At 42.5% G+C, this 20,311-nt stretch overlaps 1 protein-coding gene across 10 annotated transcripts in view; it reads right to left on the bottom strand.

Moving 5' to 3' along the window:
* Window positions 1-20,311, bottom strand: part of ARHGEF9 (Cdc42 guanine nucleotide exchange factor 9) — a 282,117-nt gene that overhangs the window by 45,404 nt on the left and 216,402 nt on the right. For all 10 annotated transcript variants that reach the window (XM_081846906.1, XM_081846904.1, XM_081846907.1 and 7 more), the window contains 2 exons: window positions 11,227-11,421; window positions 6,748-6,927 (listed from right to left, as the gene is read on the bottom strand). In XM_081846906.1, coding sequence (XP_081703032.1) covers window positions 6,748-6,927; window positions 11,227-11,421 — 375 coding nt within the window. The remainder of the gene's footprint in view (window positions 1-6,747; window positions 6,928-11,226; window positions 11,422-20,311) is intronic.

Below are 20,311 nucleotides of genomic sequence, written 5' to 3'. Positions count from 1 at the left end.
TTCTGCTTATTTCCTCTGCATGTTTTATAGCACGGACCTCTGGGATCTATTTTGTTTTGCGTGTGTGCTTTTTTACTAGAATTCTGATGTCTATGAACTGGAGCCAAGTGCAAATGGTAGTTCAGGTGGTTGAGCACGCCGTAAAAATTAAGGAACAGGGTGCCTCTGAGCACATGCTTCGAGTATAAACATGTGATCAGTATCAGAACCAAGTTCACAAACCCTTTCATACAAAAACTCACTCCTAGTTTTCCCTCGATTATCTTTTCCAGCCACCTAATATGACGACAGCAGAGAGAGAAATGTTTTGGGCTGTTGTTTTTGTTAGAAAACTGGCAATCAGAGACCTACTAGTATATCCTAATCTACCTTCTGCTCACCCCTGTTCAGAAGCCTGCTTGCCAATAATAGCCTGAGCTTGAAAAGCAGAGAAAAGTGCTGCTATTACAACATCATCCCTTTTTAAACAACAACAACAATGAAACTACAGGAATGGGAAATCTATGGCACTCAAAGAGAAGCTGCTGTGAATGGTTTTAATTGTGCCCTGTTGTAATTTCATTAGCATTTACAGTGTGGTTCTCTAATAGTATCTGAAGTGTTGCCGGTGTGAAATATAGCCCAGCCAAGCCATAACTGAAAGTAATATATTTATGCATAAAAGGATCCAGCATCCTAGATAGCTGCATCCGCTTACATAAGTGCCAAGATAGTGCTTTATTTCCCCCTCAAGGAAAAGCTCAAAAAGCAAGGCTGCATGATTTTCTTGACATTTCCTGACGTATTTACAACACTGGCCATTTCGTCAGCTCCCATAACAGTGGAGCTTATGTAACAAGGGAGGACGGGCTTGGTGGGATCTCTGAGAGTGAACGCTGTCAGTTTAAGCATCCTACTCATTGTATATGTTTATGTACCAACTGGGAAAAGTCAGTGTGGTACAGTGAGTGTTGAACTAAGATCATCAAACCAAAAAAGGGGAAAAAAGAAAGATTTTAATCTCTTCTCAGCTGTGAGGTTCCCTGAGTCACTTTGGGACATTCATTATCTCTCAGGATCACCTATCTCACAGGGTTGTTGTGAGGATGAAATATGGGAACAGGAAAACAACCAAGAGTATTGTGGAACTTTAGACAAATGTACAGTGGCATCTGCTTTTGTGGACTACAATTTAGTTCATCAAATGCTTGGAGCATTATCCTGAATTACAGGTATATATTATATGCACATGGCTGGGAGAAAGGGAGACCTATGAACAGTGGGGCCAGAGGGGAATTAAGTGGAGAAAGTCCAGAAAGTAATACCTGCATTATTAACAGTGGTCATTCACAAAATTTGGTGATATAACACACACGCATTGATAAGCTAACTAACGCGTGTAGTGTGATTTTAAAAATGAAATGAAAACCTTTGTCCCAACTCAAGCCACATATGGAATAATTTAATTACTTGATTAATTATAACTCAGCCATTTCAAATTACACTCCCCTTTGTTCAAAAATGGTCATTGCAAGTTGTTGTTGTTATTAATTAAATTTATATGCCACCCTTCATCTGAGAATCGCAGGGCAGTTTACAATATTAAAAAATAAAAATTCTTAACATAGGAACAAACCAAAACAATACCCCTCCTCACATGTTTAAAGGCCATAGTTTGTTTAATTAGTGGAGCCTAAAATATGTAATGAAGGCACGGGGCGAGCATTCTGCAAATGGGGAGTCACTGCAGAAAAGGCCTGTTCTATTGCTGCTGTCCTCCAGACCTCTTGGGGAAGGGGCACATGTACTTTATGATTGCACATGTACTTTATGATTGCAGGGTCTGGATCAATTCATATGGAGAAAGGTGGTCCTTCAGTTACAGAAGGTTCTGCAATACTGAAAAGTTCCTCTACTGGTTTTTGAACTCTGTTATTTCTGATGTCAGATTTACATCCATTTAATTTGTTGTAGAGATTCACCTAATGGGGATGCAAATTCTTCCTTCCCTGCTCATCAAATGATTAGCCTGATGCGTGGGAAGGGGAAGATTTGTATCTCCATACTAGGCTGGGTGAAGAAATTTAAACATCTCCAACCAGCCAGCACCGTATTTACCTCCCTCATATGTAATTTTTTCTTCCCACTCACAAAAGCCCCCTGATTTTGGCAGTAGCAAAAAGAAAAAGATGGGCCTAGCAGGTAGGGGGGGAAATACGATGGAATCGCAGCCCCTCGCCAGTGGTTATCAACTCATCATGTAGAGACTGGTCTGAGACATACACACTGTATATTATTATTTATATTATTATTATTATTATTATTATTATTATTAATATTATTATTATTGCAATTTATATACTGCCCTGTGTGGTACATCCCAGTGTGGTATACAACATTAAGAACACATTTTTCAGGGCACAATAATAAAAACATAATAAAAAGCAGAATAATGGACAGCATAATAATAAAATAATCATAGTAACAGCCTCCCACACCCCCAGAGCTTTAACATGCCATAGATTATTTAATGGCCAAAGACCTGGGTAAAGAATAATGTTTTTGCCTAGCACCTAAAGACATGTAATAATGACGCCAGGCAAGCCTCTCTGGGGACAGCATTCCACCACCAAAAAGGCTATTCTTGTGTTGCCACCTTCTGTACCTCTCAGGGAATGGTGACACAGAAAAGGGCCTCAGATGACAACCACAGTGTCTGGGTCAGTTCATATGCAGAAAGGCGGTCCTTAAAATATTGAGGTCCTGAGCTGTGGAATGCTTTAGAGGTCAACACCAGCACTTTGAATTGGCCCTAGAAACTAATTGGCAGCCAGTGCAGTTGGGCCAGGTTTGGCTTTATAGGCCAAAATCATCTTGTTCTGATGAGCAATTTGGTTTTTGGTTCTTGCACCAGCTGAAGTTTCCAAACCGTTTTCAGAGGCAGCCCCATGTATAACGCCATTGCAATAATCCAGCCTAGAGGTTTCCAGAGTGTAGGCCACAGGAGTTAGGCTATCCCTGTCCAGATAGGGGCGTAGCTGGGCCACCAGCAGAAGCTAATAGAAGACACTCTGTGTCACCAAGGCCACCTGGGCCTCAAGCAACAGTAATGGATCCAGGAGCACCCCAAAGTTAAGGACCTGCTCTTTAAGAGGGAGGGTAGCTCCTTCAAGACCATCCATCTGGTCTACAAAATCCCTCTCTAACAGTGCCTCTGTCTTATCTGGATTGAGCTTCAGCTTATTGGCCGAAACCCCGATTGAAATGGATCTAGAAAATCAGTCTCCTTCATGAGCCCCTGGATCTCGTCAGCAACCACCAGCTCAAAAACCTTGCCCAGAAAAGGGAGGTTGGCAACTGGCTGGTAATTAATGAAGTTCCCAGAATCCAGGGGTGGTTTCTGAAGAAGCAGTCTTATCAGTGCCTCCTTAAAACTCATTTTTCCATGCAGGGAAAAACAGTAATTGTGATAGGGGTGGGTTGGATTTCTTCACCTGAAGCAGGCTCCCAGTTCTACGCAATTGAAATTTCTATGCAATTATTCCTTTTGGAGAATAATTAGTAAAATATGGGTAATACGTCAGGGATAGAAGTGAGTGTGCGAGAGAACTCTTTTTAACCATTCTTAGTTTGTTGAGATGAGCCAAGTTGGGGATGGAAGGTGAATCATCAGCAGGTGATTAAATCCAAACCCAGGGTGAGCAGGCATTTCCCAGCCATAGTGGGCATTCAGTGATGCACTGGGAAGGAGCCCAAGGGAAGGGGGGTTTCCAGCATCCTGAGGGTAGTCAGAGGTTCCAGTGGGCAGAAATGCAGGATTATGGGACAAAAAGGAGAAGGTATGACAGCAAGTTTGTCAAACCAGCCCATTTCTTTAGGCAATTGTAAGATAATAGTCTTAGCCAGCCACCATGATTAGCATAAACCACAGAAGTTCTGTGATATTATCTCCTGTTTAATTGCTGCACAGTTTTTAATGGGATTGTTTCATTGTGGATTTGAATGGTGGACTTTTAAGTGTGTGCGTAACTGGCTTTCATACATTATAAGCCACTTAGAAATCTATTTTGGCACCAAGCAGTATATAAATGTAATAACAGGTATCTAGTGTTAGTCATGCATAGAGTAAACTCCTCTGAAATGAAAAGACAGGGCTAACTTAGATCTAGTCATTTCAGTGGGTCTACTCTGAGTAGGATTTAGTTGAGCAGAAAACAATTAACAATAATAACTGATATAAACAAATGAAGAAAGTCTGATAGAATATCACTATGGAACAGGCTGCACTTATATACAATTGCTGCAAGTCGAAAACCTTTCTGAGCTGCATTCAGAAGCATTTAAAATCAGAATAAAGCAGGGAGAGTGAAGGCTAGTTGTGTACTGACGATTTATATTTAGAAAACCAAGAATGGATCAACTTAGACACAGCTTGAGCCTGGTCACATGATTTAAAAGAAAAGAGGCTGTTTGGAGTAAGGATGTGCATGTGGGATGAGGGAGGGGGAGCCTAATTATCCTAAATTATGTTATCAGGCATAACAGTTCAAAATGAACTTCGCCAGCTGCAGTTTGTGGAACAGGAGGAGGCTCGCTACATGGTGCCTTACTGTTTATGGGGAGGTATTTAGTGCATGCATGTCTTTGAGAGTCAAGAGGCACCTGTTCTCTCTCTCCGATATTTACCTACTGGTAGTTAAAGGGAAAGGCGTAAAAATTCAAAGAACAGCAATGCTAAAGCATGGACAAGCATTCACATAAAAATGTTAACAAGGCAACCTCATGCCAAAAAACTCTCCAAAGGCAAGTCAAAGACTAAATTGATCAGCAACAGGCACCAGATAACAATCCCCTCTCCTTACACCCTTGTCTATGTTAAAATTGCTTTTGTAGTTGCTAATGTGCAAAGGCAGGGGTGGTGCTCTCTCCTAGGTCGTTTCCTAGAATGCCTCACTCTGAGAAAGGACCCCCCCCTTCCTGAGAGTTGAGAAAGCAGTAGCTTTCCTTTAAAAAACAATTTCAGATAAGCAAGGGGTAGGAGGGCATAAGATAAGGAAAGCAACCCTCAGCCACCTTGTGTTTTATTTGGTCTGCTAATAAAAATCTTGTTTTTTAAATAAAGCTCAACAACTTTGGGGTCTTGCTCAACAACTTTCTAGGTGTCCTGGTTTTTACATTTGAAATATGGCAACCCTAGTTTTATGTAAAGGAAGGTGATGAAGAGTGGTTGGGAGGGCCACAGAAGGCACCTGGCAGTGCCGCTACCTCACAACACACCCTTATGTAGCTTTTGCCTGCAGTTTGCAGAGTCAGATATCAGGTAGCAGTGCAAAAAGTTCAACTCCTCACCCCTCCTGCTCCTATCCTAACTACCTGTGCTCTGGCTGCTGCTGTTTCCAGTACAGTTTTATGAGCATCAAATTAAGCAAACTATTTGCGGCATTTTCTTATTGCTGACATCCCACACAATCCTTCAAAGCACACATGTTGCTATTGATCTGAATTCCATCATTGGTTTCGAAGCCCCAAAGGGTGGGCATAGGTGTGTTTGTTGTGGCGGGAAACATATGACTTCTGAATCATTTTATTAATTTGATTGTTTCAGTCATTGCTAGTTCACCTTCTGTGTTAATTATTTGTGAAACATTTATTTAAAAATAGTTGCACCCCACCTTTCTATTGTAAAAGAAGAGAGGCAGTAACAGTCATGGTCAATAAACATAACCTTAGAAGAAAGGGTCAGCTCAAAGCAATTCATCATTTGAGCAAAACAAGCACTTGCTGGAAAGAAACATTTTTAAGCAGATGGCACAAGGCCAGCAGAGATGGGTCATGCAAGCCTCCCTAGACAGGGACTTCAAGAATCTGGATATGTCCACAGAGAACGGTCTCTCCCATGTATTATTATGATTAAATTTCTTAGTGGCTTTTTTTCTTTTTCTTTTTAACAAAGGTAGTTCAAAGTTACTTACAACAATAGCACATACATTAAAATCATCATAAAACAACATGGAAAAATCTAAAACTCATTCATATTCATAAAACTCAGTCATATTTTCAAACGGAAGATCCTACTCTCTGAAGGAGGCCACAGATAATTAAAAGCCAAGGACCTGTCAGAAAAGAAATGTTTCTGCCTGGTGCCTAAAGATAAGTAGTGATGACCCCAGGTGAGCCTTCCTGGGGAGAGCATTCCACAAGTGGGAGTCACCTGGGAAAAGAGCCATTGTACTGTTGCTACCCCCACAAACCTACCTGGAGGGGGCACCTAGAGAACAGCCTCATATTATGTTTGCAGGGTCCGGGTCAGTTCATATGTGAGGAGGTATTATCTATCAATACTACGTGTAATTAAGAGTATATTGTGGGAACTGTAATCTAATATGTTAATGTTTGTTGTTAATCTATTCTTTAATAAATAGAAGTTACCATTAAGAACATAAGAAGAGTCTGTGAGAGAGGAAACTTGGCAGCAACAATATTGGAGAAGGAAAACTCCAAGAATGTTGTCCATCTGCAAGAGGAAGGAATGGGTAAGTCCTCAACGCAACCTCTATGATGAGTTGGGGCTTTATGTTCAAGAACAGAGACTCCTGTCCTCTGATATAAGAGGTGGCAAAGAACACTCTTAGGGGTTGTGGTCTTATGCAGAATCGCACAGGGGCCTTAAACAAGTGTACTTTGTTAAATAAATAAATAAATAAATAAATAAATAAATAAGATGAGTTACTTCTCCCTCTCAAGCTATTTCCCCTCAAAATCACTTACATGCTCCAGAAAACACGGCCCAATTTCACTGAGATGGGGGTCTTCATTGTTGTACTGCTTCTCCAAGTCCCTGACAAAGCCCATCTGAAACCGATAGATGTCTTCGATGTTGCCAAATATTATCTTCAACTGTTCATCACTGAACATGTCTCTTCTCTTCCGACATTGCTTCAGGTAACCCTGTGAGAAACAGAGAAAAGAGGACACCAGTGGATAAGGATGCTACAAATATTACAAACAAATGCCCAGTGTTCAATTACACTTTTTCCTGAAGCAATGAAACTATTATTTTCTGCATTCTCTTGCTTTTCGAGGATCTGTAAACCAAGCCTTATGAGGAATGTTTGAGGGAGTTGGCTAGGCTTAGTTAGATTGGAGAAGAGAAGACTGAGAGATGACATGATAACTATCTTCAAATCTCTGAAGGGATGTCACATGGAAGAATGGAGCAAGCTTGTTTTTTGCTGTTTTGCTGAACAAATTCAAATGACAAGAAAGGAGATTCCGACTAAACATCAGTAAGAGCTGTTTGACAGTGTAACAGACTCCCTCGGAAGGTAGTGGACTTTCCTTCCTTTTAAGCAGAGGCTGGATGGCCATCGGTCATAGATTTAGTTGTGATTCCTGCATTGCAGAGAGTTGGAACAGATGACCCTTGAGGTCCCTTCCAACTCTACATTTCTATGATTCTATGTGTACTGTTGTGAACCCCTCAGTAGTGACACCTCTCACATTTTTGGGCTTGCTTCTGGCACATTTACAGAAAAGCTTGACCACCAAGCTGCAGAGGGAACATGTTTCTCGCTGAAATGCTCCATAGGATATGCCATGATGGCTTGGTGAAGTTCCCCAAGGCTGAACATGACTAATGTGCAGCAGGTTATCACCTGAAAGGGCTACTCCATAGATTTCCCAGTAAATTTATGCCTGTTATGCAAGATGAATGTCATACAGTCACTGCTCATATCCTCAGATTCAAAGGACAGATGATCAAAGGCTGGAGAAGTCTGTGCTTGGTGATGGGCTATAAATAGCCTCCAGACCATCTCCTTTTAAAGTACGTTTCCATGTAGTCCCTGTGGTATTGCACAAAGTTGGGGAGTATTTGCAGGAGGTTAAGTGCTAAGTTTTCAGAGTCATGGGTTAGGAGATAGATGCATTCCATCATTGTTCATCTACCTTCCCTCCTTTTCAAGGAACCAGGAGTGGATGGAATTTATCTAGTGGGTAGCCTGGAACTGTACTGAATTTGAGGTCTCTCAGATAACCCAAAAATTCTTTAGAAAGTGCACACAAGTTCATTTATCATGCTTTTCCAATGCAGAAACTATGCCTATATTTACAGGGCTCTAGCAAAAAAATGCTACTGCCAGCCAGGGAGGTCCTGCTTCCCTCTGATATTCTCCCTCTCCCAGCACTGGCTCAGTAATGAGCAGCAAGGAGACAACTGTCTCTGGAAGTGAATTAGTGTTCCAGTGCCTGCTGTTTGCCTCATTATTAACATGGATGGGTTGTCAACCAGCCAGCAAGCAACACACCCACCAAGCAAAGTAAAGCTGCCTTACACCCAGACAGACAACTGATCCATCTAGCCCAATATTGTCTACACTGACTGGCAGTGGCTCTACAGGGTTTCAGGTACGGGTCTTTCCGAGCGCCCTACCAGGAGATGCCAGAGATTAAACATCGGTCCTTCTGAATGCAAAGCTGTTGCTCTACCACTGAGCTATGGTTCTAATAGTGGGGCTCTGTTGTTGATGATGGTAGTGTGCATGTTGGAGTGTCCACTGCAACATACTCAACCTGTGCTCAAGGGAGCACTACAATACTGCTGATTGTCCTCTTGCTGATGATCTCAGCGGACAGCCATGAAAGTGGCATCTTCCGCTGAAGCGCTATTACTTGTACCCCATGTTACAGAGGCCTGACTGGCTTCCACTATAAATCAGGCATTTAATGTTGCCGATCCCATGTTGTGGAACACTCTTAAAATATCCCTTTGGTCATGCCTCATGATGTGGTCTGGGAAGAGTCCTAAGGGGTACAAAGTCCCCCATCCTTGCCAAAAGGCAAGAAACCCATTTACTTGCCTCCTTTGTGAAAGGCAAGCTCGTGCCAGCGCCCTTGGATTCCACTTAAGCACATAACAGAGCCGACCAATTTAGATGGAGCCTATAGAGTGATTAAGCGCTCTCTCTCTTTGGTAGTCATGATGTCACTCTGGTTTCAAGCACTTAATCTGGGCAAAGTGAAGTCCGCCCCCTGCCCACCAAAAGTGGCATATAGGCCATCACGTTGCAAATGGGAATGTTTGCTGCAGTCGTCTCTAGTTTAAAAAGATGTCTGGAAGATTTGTCGCAACTCTCACCTTCTGGCAGGTTTTCTCATTCAATTCCATTTGGGATAATAAAGAGCAGAGTACAAGGCCTAGCAATATAGTTTGCCTTGACACAGTGATTTTAATTGCAGGCTGGAGTAAATGGGAGCAATTCCAACAGAGCCATCGGCCTGCTACAAATTTGACCCAGGAGATCCAGTTTAAGAGTATCAGGCACGGTCAGATTCAAAAGCTGCTAGCTTTTGCTGGCAGGAAAATAGGAGAAGATTGGGGGATGGGAGGACAGGAGAACACACACTGAAGATGCTATTTCTTCTGCAGTGCAGAAAGATTCCTCTGATTAAAAGGGGGTGTAAACAAAATTAAATGTACCTGCTTCTACACTAAAACCACAAAGCTCCCCAGGATGCAATAAGACTGCTACTCAGGAAACTGCCTTACACTGATTGAGCCTGGGTTCTTCTGCATGCAAATCAGGGGACACAAGTGTGGAGAAAATGTCTTTTTATTTGCTTAGGTGTTCTTGATCTTTTTTTAGACGCATGGTTTATTTAACCTGCATGTTAATGACTTTGTTTTTATGCTGTTCTGCTATTTCATTGATGGTTTTGTTGCTCTTTTACATGTTTGTAAGCCACATTGAGAGCCTCTTCAGTTGAAGAGTGGGATAGGGATGTAACAAGCTGCCTTATACTGAGTCATACCATTGGTCCATCTCGCTCAGTATTGTCTAGACTGTCTGACAGCGGCAGTTATCCAGGGTTTTGGGTGGGGTTCTCTCCCAAAGGCTGGGGATTCAACCTGGGACCTTCTGCATGCAAGTCATGTGTTCTTGCCCTTCTCATAAAAAAGAACGAGAATCCAGCTTACATAGTTCAGAATAAAGGGATGATTTGAATAGGAATATAGGAATGTGTCTTTGACTGTTGGGGTCCCTTCCAACTCTACAATTGTATGATTCCAAGTCAGACCATTTGTCCATCTACCTCAATATTGTCCACACTGACTGGCAGCAGCTCCCCAGAGTTGAAGATGAGGAGGTCTTTCCCAGCCATGGAGATACCAGGGATTGAACCCGGGACCATTTGCATGCAAAACAGATGCTCTAATACTATGCTAAAACCCTCATTTGGAGGCTCCCCTTCCTATGGAGTGAAATTTGCCTCTCAACTGAAATAGAACCCTCTCTGAGGTAAAGGAAGGGAGCCCCCTTAAGAGTTAAAGGCATCAGAAGCTGGACAACAGCATATATTCTGCAGAGGCTGTAAGCAAGAGTTGTTAAATTTTAAACTTTCTGAGGCACGCAGCTCAAAGCCGAGTGCTTTGATTTCAGATCTTTTTCCCATTTTTTTGTTAAAGCAGAGAGCATTGAAGCTATGTACAAAGGAGGAAGAATGAGTGTGAGGGGATACTATACAGCTTGGCAAAAAACAGGCAATAATTGACTGCTTTCCCTCAGAAGCACGCAGTGTTGTTTAAGCAAAAGGAGTTGATGCTGTGGAGTTTGCCACTACAATTTGTATCCAATGCTGCCGTTCAGCTCACAAAGCAGACTTCTTCTTGCACTTTGGAATTTCCGCCTGAAACCCTCTCAAATTCTCCTCCTAGAGATGGGAGAGACACTCTGGAGCAGATTTTGGGGGTGCATGGGGAGAGGAGAGGGAAGGGAACTCCTGTTTCATGAGCAGAACACTGCTCATGCAGAATTGGATAATGGTTTCAACCCCCTTTGCAGTGAAACTCACCTTTGAACCTTACACTATCAACCAGGTCTCTCCCCCATGCAGAACAGATTACTGGATTCTGAGAATCTGAGTCCCCGACACCAGTGGGAAATGATGCTCCAGGGGGCTGTGAGTATTCACCACCTCTGTCGCTCCCTCTAACCTGAGGTAGGGTTTGGGTTTGTTTTTTTCCCCAGAGGGTGGGGCAGGGAAAAGTAGTAGAAGAAAAGTTTAACTGGAACTGAATCAGGCACAGCCGGCTTGCTATGGGCTGGTGTTGCTGACAGCCAGGAAGACTTCTCCAATGGCAATGAAATGATTGTGAAAATCATTTGTTGGCTTTCCCCATTACGATTCCACCAGCACAGCCACTACCTTGTGCCTAACAGGGATAAGTAAGAATACATGCATACATACCTCACAAATGTCCTTCAGGTGTTTGATATAGTGGCGCTCCGTGCTCATGATTTCATTAATGACATTGGCTCTCATCTGGTCTCGGTTCTGGAGGGTCCTCCCGAGACAAAGGCAGTCAGCAGCATTTGGGTCCAGGTGCCCATTCTGTACTTCACTCGTCCCTTCCTCAACACCATCTTCCTGGTTGACCCATAGCTGTAGGGAAAGGAAATGTAACACTATGAAGTTTAGATTTGGAGATAAGCTTCTCCAAATCTCATCTCTACTTCACCGTTCTTTCAATTCTCCCTAATGTCTGATGTAAACCTCTGAAACGTCTCAGAAATCTGTACTTTCCACCACCAACAATTTTTTAAATAGATTTTTAAGAACAGGTCATGAAATTATAGGAATTTGCAGCTATGACTAAATTGACACCTTTAGAGAGCAAAAGCAAAGGCATGATAGTTTTTCACTAAGATAAAATACATTTAATGAGTTGGTTGGCTTCCATCTGTCTCAGGAGACAATGGAGGAGTGCACCTTTGGAGGGTAAAGTCAAACTGTTTGAAGATTAAAGCGCCTGCTGTGGCAGTAGAGACTAATGTGGAAGAAACATGTTTTGTTGCAGCTGGGGTGGTAAAAGAAAACAGTTGTTGCCAGAAGCAAATTATTGGTTCATAATGTTTAAAGCATAAGGAAAAGCAATGTGTGAATTTACTATGTATTTATTTGCAGTATGTCTCCAACCTGACATATGTGCAAATCTCCTTGCACATACCCATATTATATGCTTTGTTGAAGCTTTAGAAATGAATAATTGATTGTGCTTTGCAAAGGTTATCATATGATATTTATAAGTTGACAATTTATTATTTTATTTCCCTGCCCACCCCCAGAAAAAAGAAGGAAAGAAGGCCACTTTGCAGAACCTTCTCCAAATGGTCTCCACATGGGGGCAATGCCCTGGAGCAATGCTAGGCAGAGGATGCAATGCATTGTGGGAATGCAAAATGGGGACCAGGCTGCCCACCGAAGTTGTTACTGTTGCCACCTGCAAGGGCAACAACAAAACTTTAAAAGAAAACAACAACAGAGTTTGTGATATTGCCACTGCTAATAGGGACCCCTATAATGATCATCATCATCATATTTAATACCCATTAACACCAACAGATCCCATGACCAGGTCACAACAATTTTTTAAAATAATATAGTCACAGCTGGAAACAGTAGGGAGAATTTCTCCCCCCCTTAAGAAATTTGGTGACATGATTTCTGCAGTTTGCACACAAATAGGGTGAAGAGTTTTGAGAGACCATTTCCATCTAAACCTTTTGAGGAGGAGTCTGAGTCCACGGTCAGCTCTTGGCTTCCTATATATCTTCAAAGGGTACTACTTAGCCATCCTCTCTTCTCCAAGCTAAACAAGCTAGTGCTGTGCCAATAAATATTCCTTCTTTTTTAAAAAAAAACAAAACAAAACCCCACTATTCATCAATTAATGAGAAAAGAAATTGCATCTCCAAATGATTAGAAGAGAGGAAAAAATCAGTGGACTCTTCATGGGTGAAGTTTAGGGTTTCTGATGTTGCCAAAGGGGTGTTTGTGAGTGTCCTGTTGTTGTTGTTCTACAAATCATCTCATCAATGCCTTGAACTCTGTAACTTTCCCTGGTGGCCAGCTTCAATTAAAGCCTAGGCAAGACATCATGAGGTAACTCCTCTCAGGAAGATTTTTCAGATTAGGAAGCACAGCCAGCTAGGGAGGATGCAGACTACTGGAAAATGTTTACTGGAAGTAAACAACAACAACAACACCCTGGGCCACCTTGCAATGATAACACTCTCATAACACCAGAACTCATGCATATTCAATGAAGCTGAATGCTGGATAATTTAGGACAGATAAAAGAAAACACATAATACAGTTAGGCAGTATTTCTCTGCCCATTTCCAACTACTCAAATACAGCCTGCTAAGATAAGAATCACAAAACATCATGTAATGCGTAGCTTAAGCTGTAAGTCTCAAGTGATTTCAAACAGGAGAAAAGTGTAACTCATTTTCTCTGCACAGGAACCTAACTGGATTTCTAAACATGTTTTCTCAGTAGTAACTCCCACTTCATTTAACAGAATTTATGAAACCAAACAGTTAGTTTTATGAAACTAGAAGCTTGATCTTTGATTTTGATTTTTTTTAGTATGGACATACGTCTCGACTGCATAGCTCCTTCTCTCTCCTTCCCTAAGACCACCTAAAAGGCACAGTCACATCAGACTGGACTATAACTATTAAAAATAAATTGGTCTTTTTTTATTTCAGATGGGACATAAGTGCAACTAAGGCTGCAATTTTAAAAACAAGCAGTAGGATTATCTTCTGATTAAAAATGCTTAGGATTGTACTGCAAATTTCTCTGGATTGGAGCCTAATAGTGCAATCCTGTGGGTGTCTGGCCTTTAGTAAGTAACATTAATTCAACAGGACTTTCTCTAAGACAAGGGTCTATGAGCTTGCAGCTTCAGTTTATAAAGTTAAGAGCTTTACTCCTTTAGTTTTGTTGATCTCCTCCTCCCCACTTTTTCCCGCCAAGATCCCTTAAAAATATGACTAGAAGGCGCAACCATCTCAGTCCGGTCTGAAAACATCCAACAATTTTAAATAGAAACAGTGAGAGGTCGAAATAAGTCCTAAGTACATGGCATGGTATTCTTTAAATTCCAATGCTTCCTTCCCATTCATAATTGAAAATGATTGCAGCAAACAGAAGAACTCTGTTCATTAGCCATCACAGTCCAGCAGCAAAAAGCATGCATATTAAGAAAAGCATGCAAGTTATACTCTGCGCCAAAATATAATTTAGCAAGTACAAAGCTGCTGTTGCATTTACAACATGTACCTTTGAAATGGCTGTGTCCTTTTAATTTGCAAAAGGCTCCATCAATTCTTTTTCCCTACAATGTATGTTCACCACTCTTCTGTCTGATGATTGTACTTCGCTAAACAACATTCTTTTTATTACTGTGCCAGTGTTTTCTCTTCCTACAGAGAACTTTAAAGGTCAAGAAATGGGAGATCTCAGAGACGGCCTACCAATTTCCCTAATTTAGGATTTAAAGACACAGTGAGCATAAAATAGGTTATTTTCAAAATGAAGTGAAAAAAATACATAATGGGCTTTTTAAGAATAGAAAACCAATTCCAGAAACTGGGCTAAGCAAGGAAAAGAACTACTGTGTACAAAAAACAAACAAACTATGAGATAGGGGACAAATTACAAATGTCTTTGTTGAGATCCATTTTTGTCTGATCACCGAGTTCTTTCGTGCACCCAATTCAAGGCCATTCCACACATTCTACAGATGTAAACCACAGTCCGCTGCAAATATCAGGGAGTTCTATCCAATGCAGCTCCCTGTTGAATGCGGGACATGCTGGTTTGCAAACAAAATTATCAAGGGACTGGAGTAACTCTTCTAAGAGACATGGTGACAATGTTAGTTTAAGGAAGAGGGGGAAATGGTAAGTAAGGGAAGATGTGACGGAAATGCTTAAAATTATGCATCACATGGAGAAACTGGACAGAGAGACATTTTTCTCCCTCTCATAATACTAGAACCCTGAGTGATCTAATTCCCAGTTTAAGGTGGAGCAAGGATCCTTTCCGGGACGCGGGTGGCGCTGTGGGTAAAACCTCAGTGCCTAGGGCTTGCCGATTGCATGGTCGGCGGTTCGAATCCCCGCGGTGGGGTGAGCTCCCGTCTTTCGGTCCCAGCTCCTGCCCACCTAGCAGTTCGAAAGCACCCCTAAGTGCAAGTAGATAAATAGGTACCGCGTTATAGCGAGAAGATAAACGGCGTTTCCGTGTGCTGCGCTGGTGCTGGCTTGCCAGAGCAGCTTCGTCACGCTGGCGACGTGACCCGGAAGTGTCTCCGGACAGCGCTGGCCCCGGCCTCTTAAGTGAGATGGGCGCACAACCCTAGAGTCGGACACGACTGGCCCGTACGGGCAGGGGTACCTTTACTTTTACCTTTAAGGATCCTTTCCAGGTGTGAACAGTGGTGACCCCAGACTTGTTATTCAACTATTCAACTGTCAAGTGTGTTTTATAATTGTTTTGAACGTGAAAATGTGTTAGTATATTCAACTTCTTCTGAAAATCAGGATATGAAAATGTAACTTGCAGAAAAGTGATTTTTATTGTTATTTCTTTAATCTGAGTTACAAAAGAGTGTGCGTGCGTGAGAAATCTCCCAGAAAAAGACCTTACACCCTTCTCTCCAACCACACCTACCCAGCGTTATATAAGAGGCTCACCTTCTGACTCCTAACACTTTGTACCTTTTCCAGCAATAGTAAAACTGAGAGCCCATTTTAATGTCTTACATGAGGGAGCAGAAATGAAATGCAGAGAATACGGCTGTCAGCTCTTGTTTTTCATGTCCTGATGCACCTAAGGTGGAACTAGGGGAGTCAGGCTGCAAAAAAAACAAAACACTTCCTCCACGATACTGAACCTACTAGTAGTGATGCTGGGGTCAAACAGAACCACTGTTGTAAAGGCAAAGCAAAGCTTTTACTTGGCAGGCTCTGAGTGCGTGGAGTAAAAACTAGAGGGTTGTTCTTAGAAAAGGGAAGAATCACACTGTTCCATACAGTGGAAAGCTGTACCTTTGGGCTTGTTCTCATAGCTTGCTGTGAGTTATAGCCTAGAGACATGCTTTCAGTGCCAGCTTACAGAGAGTGAAAATAAAGGAGGTAGGTGCACTTAAAACATCATGTCAAACTACTATTGGTGCGAACTGTTGCTTAGAACCCAAAACCATGACATGAACTTCCAACATGTTGACAGGCAAATAATGATTTCTACTCCCATTCTCCAGTCTTTTGACACTCAGCTTCATAACTACATTCTTGCCTCTGTGGTACATGGTTAGGGCTGAGCACACTGACTGTCTTAAAGGAGGTCCCAGGTTCAGTCTCCAGCTTCTCCAAATGGGGCTGGGAGAGTCCCTTGCTATAAAATCTGAAGAGCAACCACCAGTCAATGCAGAAAATACTGAACTAGATGGATCTGGGTCTGACTCAGTATAAGGAAATATAAGGGTCTGACTCAGTACAAGGCAGCTTCCTCTGTTCTTCTATGGCTTGTAAATTCAGACTTCATGCCAAAGTCACATTTCGGTCTGCCATTTTGATTCAAGATGGTGCCTAGCATCCAAACATTGATTAAGATTGTCGCCCCCATCCCGGGATCTCTCATGGCAACAATATCTCAAGAGGTGGCTTAACCTATGCCAAGAAATGGGCAAAGTCCCTCCAAAGTCACATTTCGGTTTGCCATCTTGAATCAAAATGGTGCCTGATGTTCAAAAGTCTATGAAAATTGCTGCCCCCACTGCAAAAACCCTTCGGCAAAGTTTGGCGATAATAACTCAAGAAGTGTCCAAACCCAGAGATAACAAATGGACAGGTGTGTATACAATAAGAAACTAATTGAAGCTGTGCTGATGTGAACAGGTAGGGGAGGGAGAGCTCTAGAACTTATCAGAAAAATAACACTTTCATTGTTTTCTAAGACAGTAATGTGAACATACCCTTAGCCCTTTGAGGGCAGTGCTGCCTCATCCAAGAAGGATTGCAACCCTCCATCTGAAGAGACGGGTTTCCCCCATTCACAGCATCAGTCATCTTATCTGGATTAAGTGCCAGAATGTTCCCCCTCACCCAGCCCAAAACTGCCTCAAGGTATTGAGTCAGAAGTTTAACAGTTTCCCTGGGACACTTAGTTGGAAAAGCAGAGTAGGCAACACTTCAATCTAAACCACCAGATAACTTTCCCCAGTGGTTTCATGTACATGTTGAACAGCATGTGACACGGGGGGGGGGGGCGGGGAAGCACCTGAGGAAGGCTGGCCTTTGTCAATCTGGTACTCTTCAGATGTTTTGGACTACAACATGCTGACTGAGGCTGAAAGGGCTTGTAGTCCAAAACATCTGGAAGGCAGTAGCTAGTGAAGGGTGCTGTAGGACAAGGCCAATCACAGCCAGTTTATCACTTCAGCATGTAAAGTAAGCAAGGCTGGCCAAAGACAGTTTGCTGCCTCCTAAGAGATCCCACAGATTTGTCATTTACACACACACACACACACACACACACACACACACACACACTATGATTGCAGTGGTGCCCTGATGGCAAAAGTGGTTTTTTGTGACCCTCTCTAAGGCCATCCCAATTCCCCCCATTTATATTTTTGATATTTAAAAGTGGAAGCTTCTTATTATCTTCCTCACTGCTGTGCCAGAGGCAAGGCGGGGGGTGGGGGTGGGGAATAAGCCTTAGTCTTGATCATATAATGACATGGCACAGGTAATCATCACATGCAGTGAGTATTTCCCTCAAGAATTCAATAAGGGGTATCACTTCCAGGGGGTCCCACTGTCAACTCTGGCCAAACAGGTATAGAAACAATGCAAAATCTCTTTAACCAGAAGCAAAAGAATTTAGACAAGGAACACTGGAAGCTGCCTTATACCCAGTCAGACCATTGGTCTATATAGTTCAGGATTGTCTATGCAAACTGGCAGCAGATCTCCCAGGCTTCAGACTGGGTGCCTCCTAGCCCTATTTGAAGATACTGGGGATTGAACCTGGGGCTTCTGCATGCAAAATAGATGCTCTACCGCTGAGCTATGGTCCCTCCCCCACACCAGTTCCAGTCTCTGAAACCACCGCCCAAATCATCTCTCTCCAATTATTAAGACTTACAAATATAAATAAATTTCAGATATTTTTTAGGAGCTTGGGGATTTGAAGGATTGCTGCAGAGGTTTCATCCAGTGATGTCTAAGAGGTAGACAGGTTTTTGAGCTTCAAAGGGTTATACCCTGTACAGTTTTAATTGGGCCTGTTGGCCCAGTGACAACACTGCCAAGTAAGTCTTCTATGCTTCACTTGCCTGCCTACTCAACCCTGCTTGATTGTTTGCTTTAGACAACAGTGCACTTGAAGAGACAAATTGGGGGTGACATGCTCTTAGTTTGGTACCTTATTAGATGTAATCTTCACTTGGATGAGACACTGTTCCAGTTCCAACACTCTTTTCAGTGTTTTGCTGAAGCCCAGACCCCTCCATGGGGTATGAGTGCACTCCCTGTGGAGATCCTACTCTAATCTCTCCCATTATGACCTAGGTTGTTTACTGTGAGAGATTGAGTAGAGGAGGCATCTTCCTTGCAAAAAGCCAGAGATCACAAGAGTGGGATCCATGTCAGGGGAGACTTGGATCTGAGAAGTGTCAGACACTGTTATCTCAGCCTACCTCTGGCTGAGAGGAAAACTTAGAGTGGGGAGATGCATTGTCTGGGGAGTCATTGTTCCCTACACCAAGATCTTGCAGGTCAGAAGATATACATTTACTGCATTCTGAAGGCTCAGAGTGCCCCTCACTGCCCAATGCCATGGGAGACAACACTTGTAGAACTAGGCAATGCCCATTTAAGAAACAGAGATATTTCCCCTGAGAGGAGCAGGATAAAAGCAGGTCCAGATCAGCCAGCCTTCAAAAGGCGTCAATATGCTGCTAAGAGAACCATTCTTCCTGGATGACTTCCAGCCAACACCTGGCATAGTGATCTGTCCAGGGTGCTGAATAAGACTGAACGGTTGTGATCCTCCTGCCCCATTGGACTTGACTGTGATCTTGGTAGTACCTTGCCCTTCCAGGTAAGTGCCTCTGCTCCTGAGAGCCCTGAGCCAAGCTAGGATGAGACAGGGCATTACACAGGTGAATCAAATAGGTGAGAACAGTGTAGTCATGGAGGCAGCAGTGTCTTTCTGGCAGCTGACTCAGTAGGATAAGAGCAGGAGGTGAAAGACACACCCTCATCCAGAAAAAGTGACAACCCCACTCTTGGGGAAAATTGCCAGCATGCAAATGAGGTTCCTATGCATCAGCTGAGAAATGAGGAGTAGGACAAATAGCACTTGTAAGAAACTAATAAAATACAACTGGCACAAGGTCTGAAGCATAAAGACTGGTACACGTACATGACTAAACATGAAAACAGAGAACTCCTTTCATATTATAAAACATTTTGGTTAGCATAAACTAAACAATGTCTTTTCTACACATGGTGGTCTTGGCTAGGAACTTTTTTTCTATTTGATTGTCATTTTGGACGGATTGTTCAAACTTCATTTTCTGGTTCAGGGTGAGATATTAAAGGTTATGTTTGTTTAATGGTTCAATATGCTGCAAGAACTTATTAATGATAGATATAGATATTAACTTATTAACTAATTAATGATAGATAGATATAACAAGAAAGCCCCATGGAAACACACTCATCCCGCATAAGTACTCTCAATTCCTGGTATCTGCTACATGCAAGGTCAGCAGCTGAGGGAGAGAAATGAGCCAGGTTTTGCTGCTGTCCACTCTAGAGGAATAAGGGGTTTAAAGAGCTCTTTGTCTATGTCTAAAAGGGAGATGTGAAAAATGAGGGCTTTGTAAAAAACTTTGTTGCTCTTCCCACAGCAAATTAAGGTTTCAAGGCACCCTTTACGTCCATCTCCCTTGTGTATCTCACCTATACAGGAGAAAAGGGAGTGACATAAAGAGGGTCTCTGGCAACTAGCCCAAGGGTGCTGAGCCACCACATGCCCACCCATACACTCAGATGTCCCAAGCACCCCTTTCCTTAAAAAGGTAAAAATAATAAATAATAAATCACATTTAGATATTTAAGCCTACAGCTATTTAAAAAAATAACACCTGCATTTACTTGAAGGCAAAGACAGTGCAGCAGGAAGATTCCCACTTGCAAGTCTCCTTTGAGCATTTGACACAACTCTCCATTTAGCTGGTTAGACAGAACATTTTCCGCAGCTAACCTCACTCATGTTGCCTCTCACTGAGCTGCTCTGTGTTTTTGTGTGAGCAGAGTAGGAGTGAGAAACATTTCTGACAATCGTGCTTTTCATATTGTTGCGGGTGGGAGAACTGAGACTGTAAAAACCACAGGAGTCCCTTCAAGGAACAATGACAAGACTGCAGAGCCCAACACTCTGGTCTTAAGATTCCTCCTACCGAGCA

Source organism: Podarcis erhardii (assembly GCF_964252035.2).
Source record: "Podarcis erhardii genome assembly, chromosome: Z".
NCBI classification, from domain to species: domain Eukaryota; kingdom Metazoa; phylum Chordata; class Lepidosauria; order Squamata; family Lacertidae; genus Podarcis; species Podarcis erhardii.
This window is presented reverse-complemented; position numbering and strand designations above follow the sequence as displayed.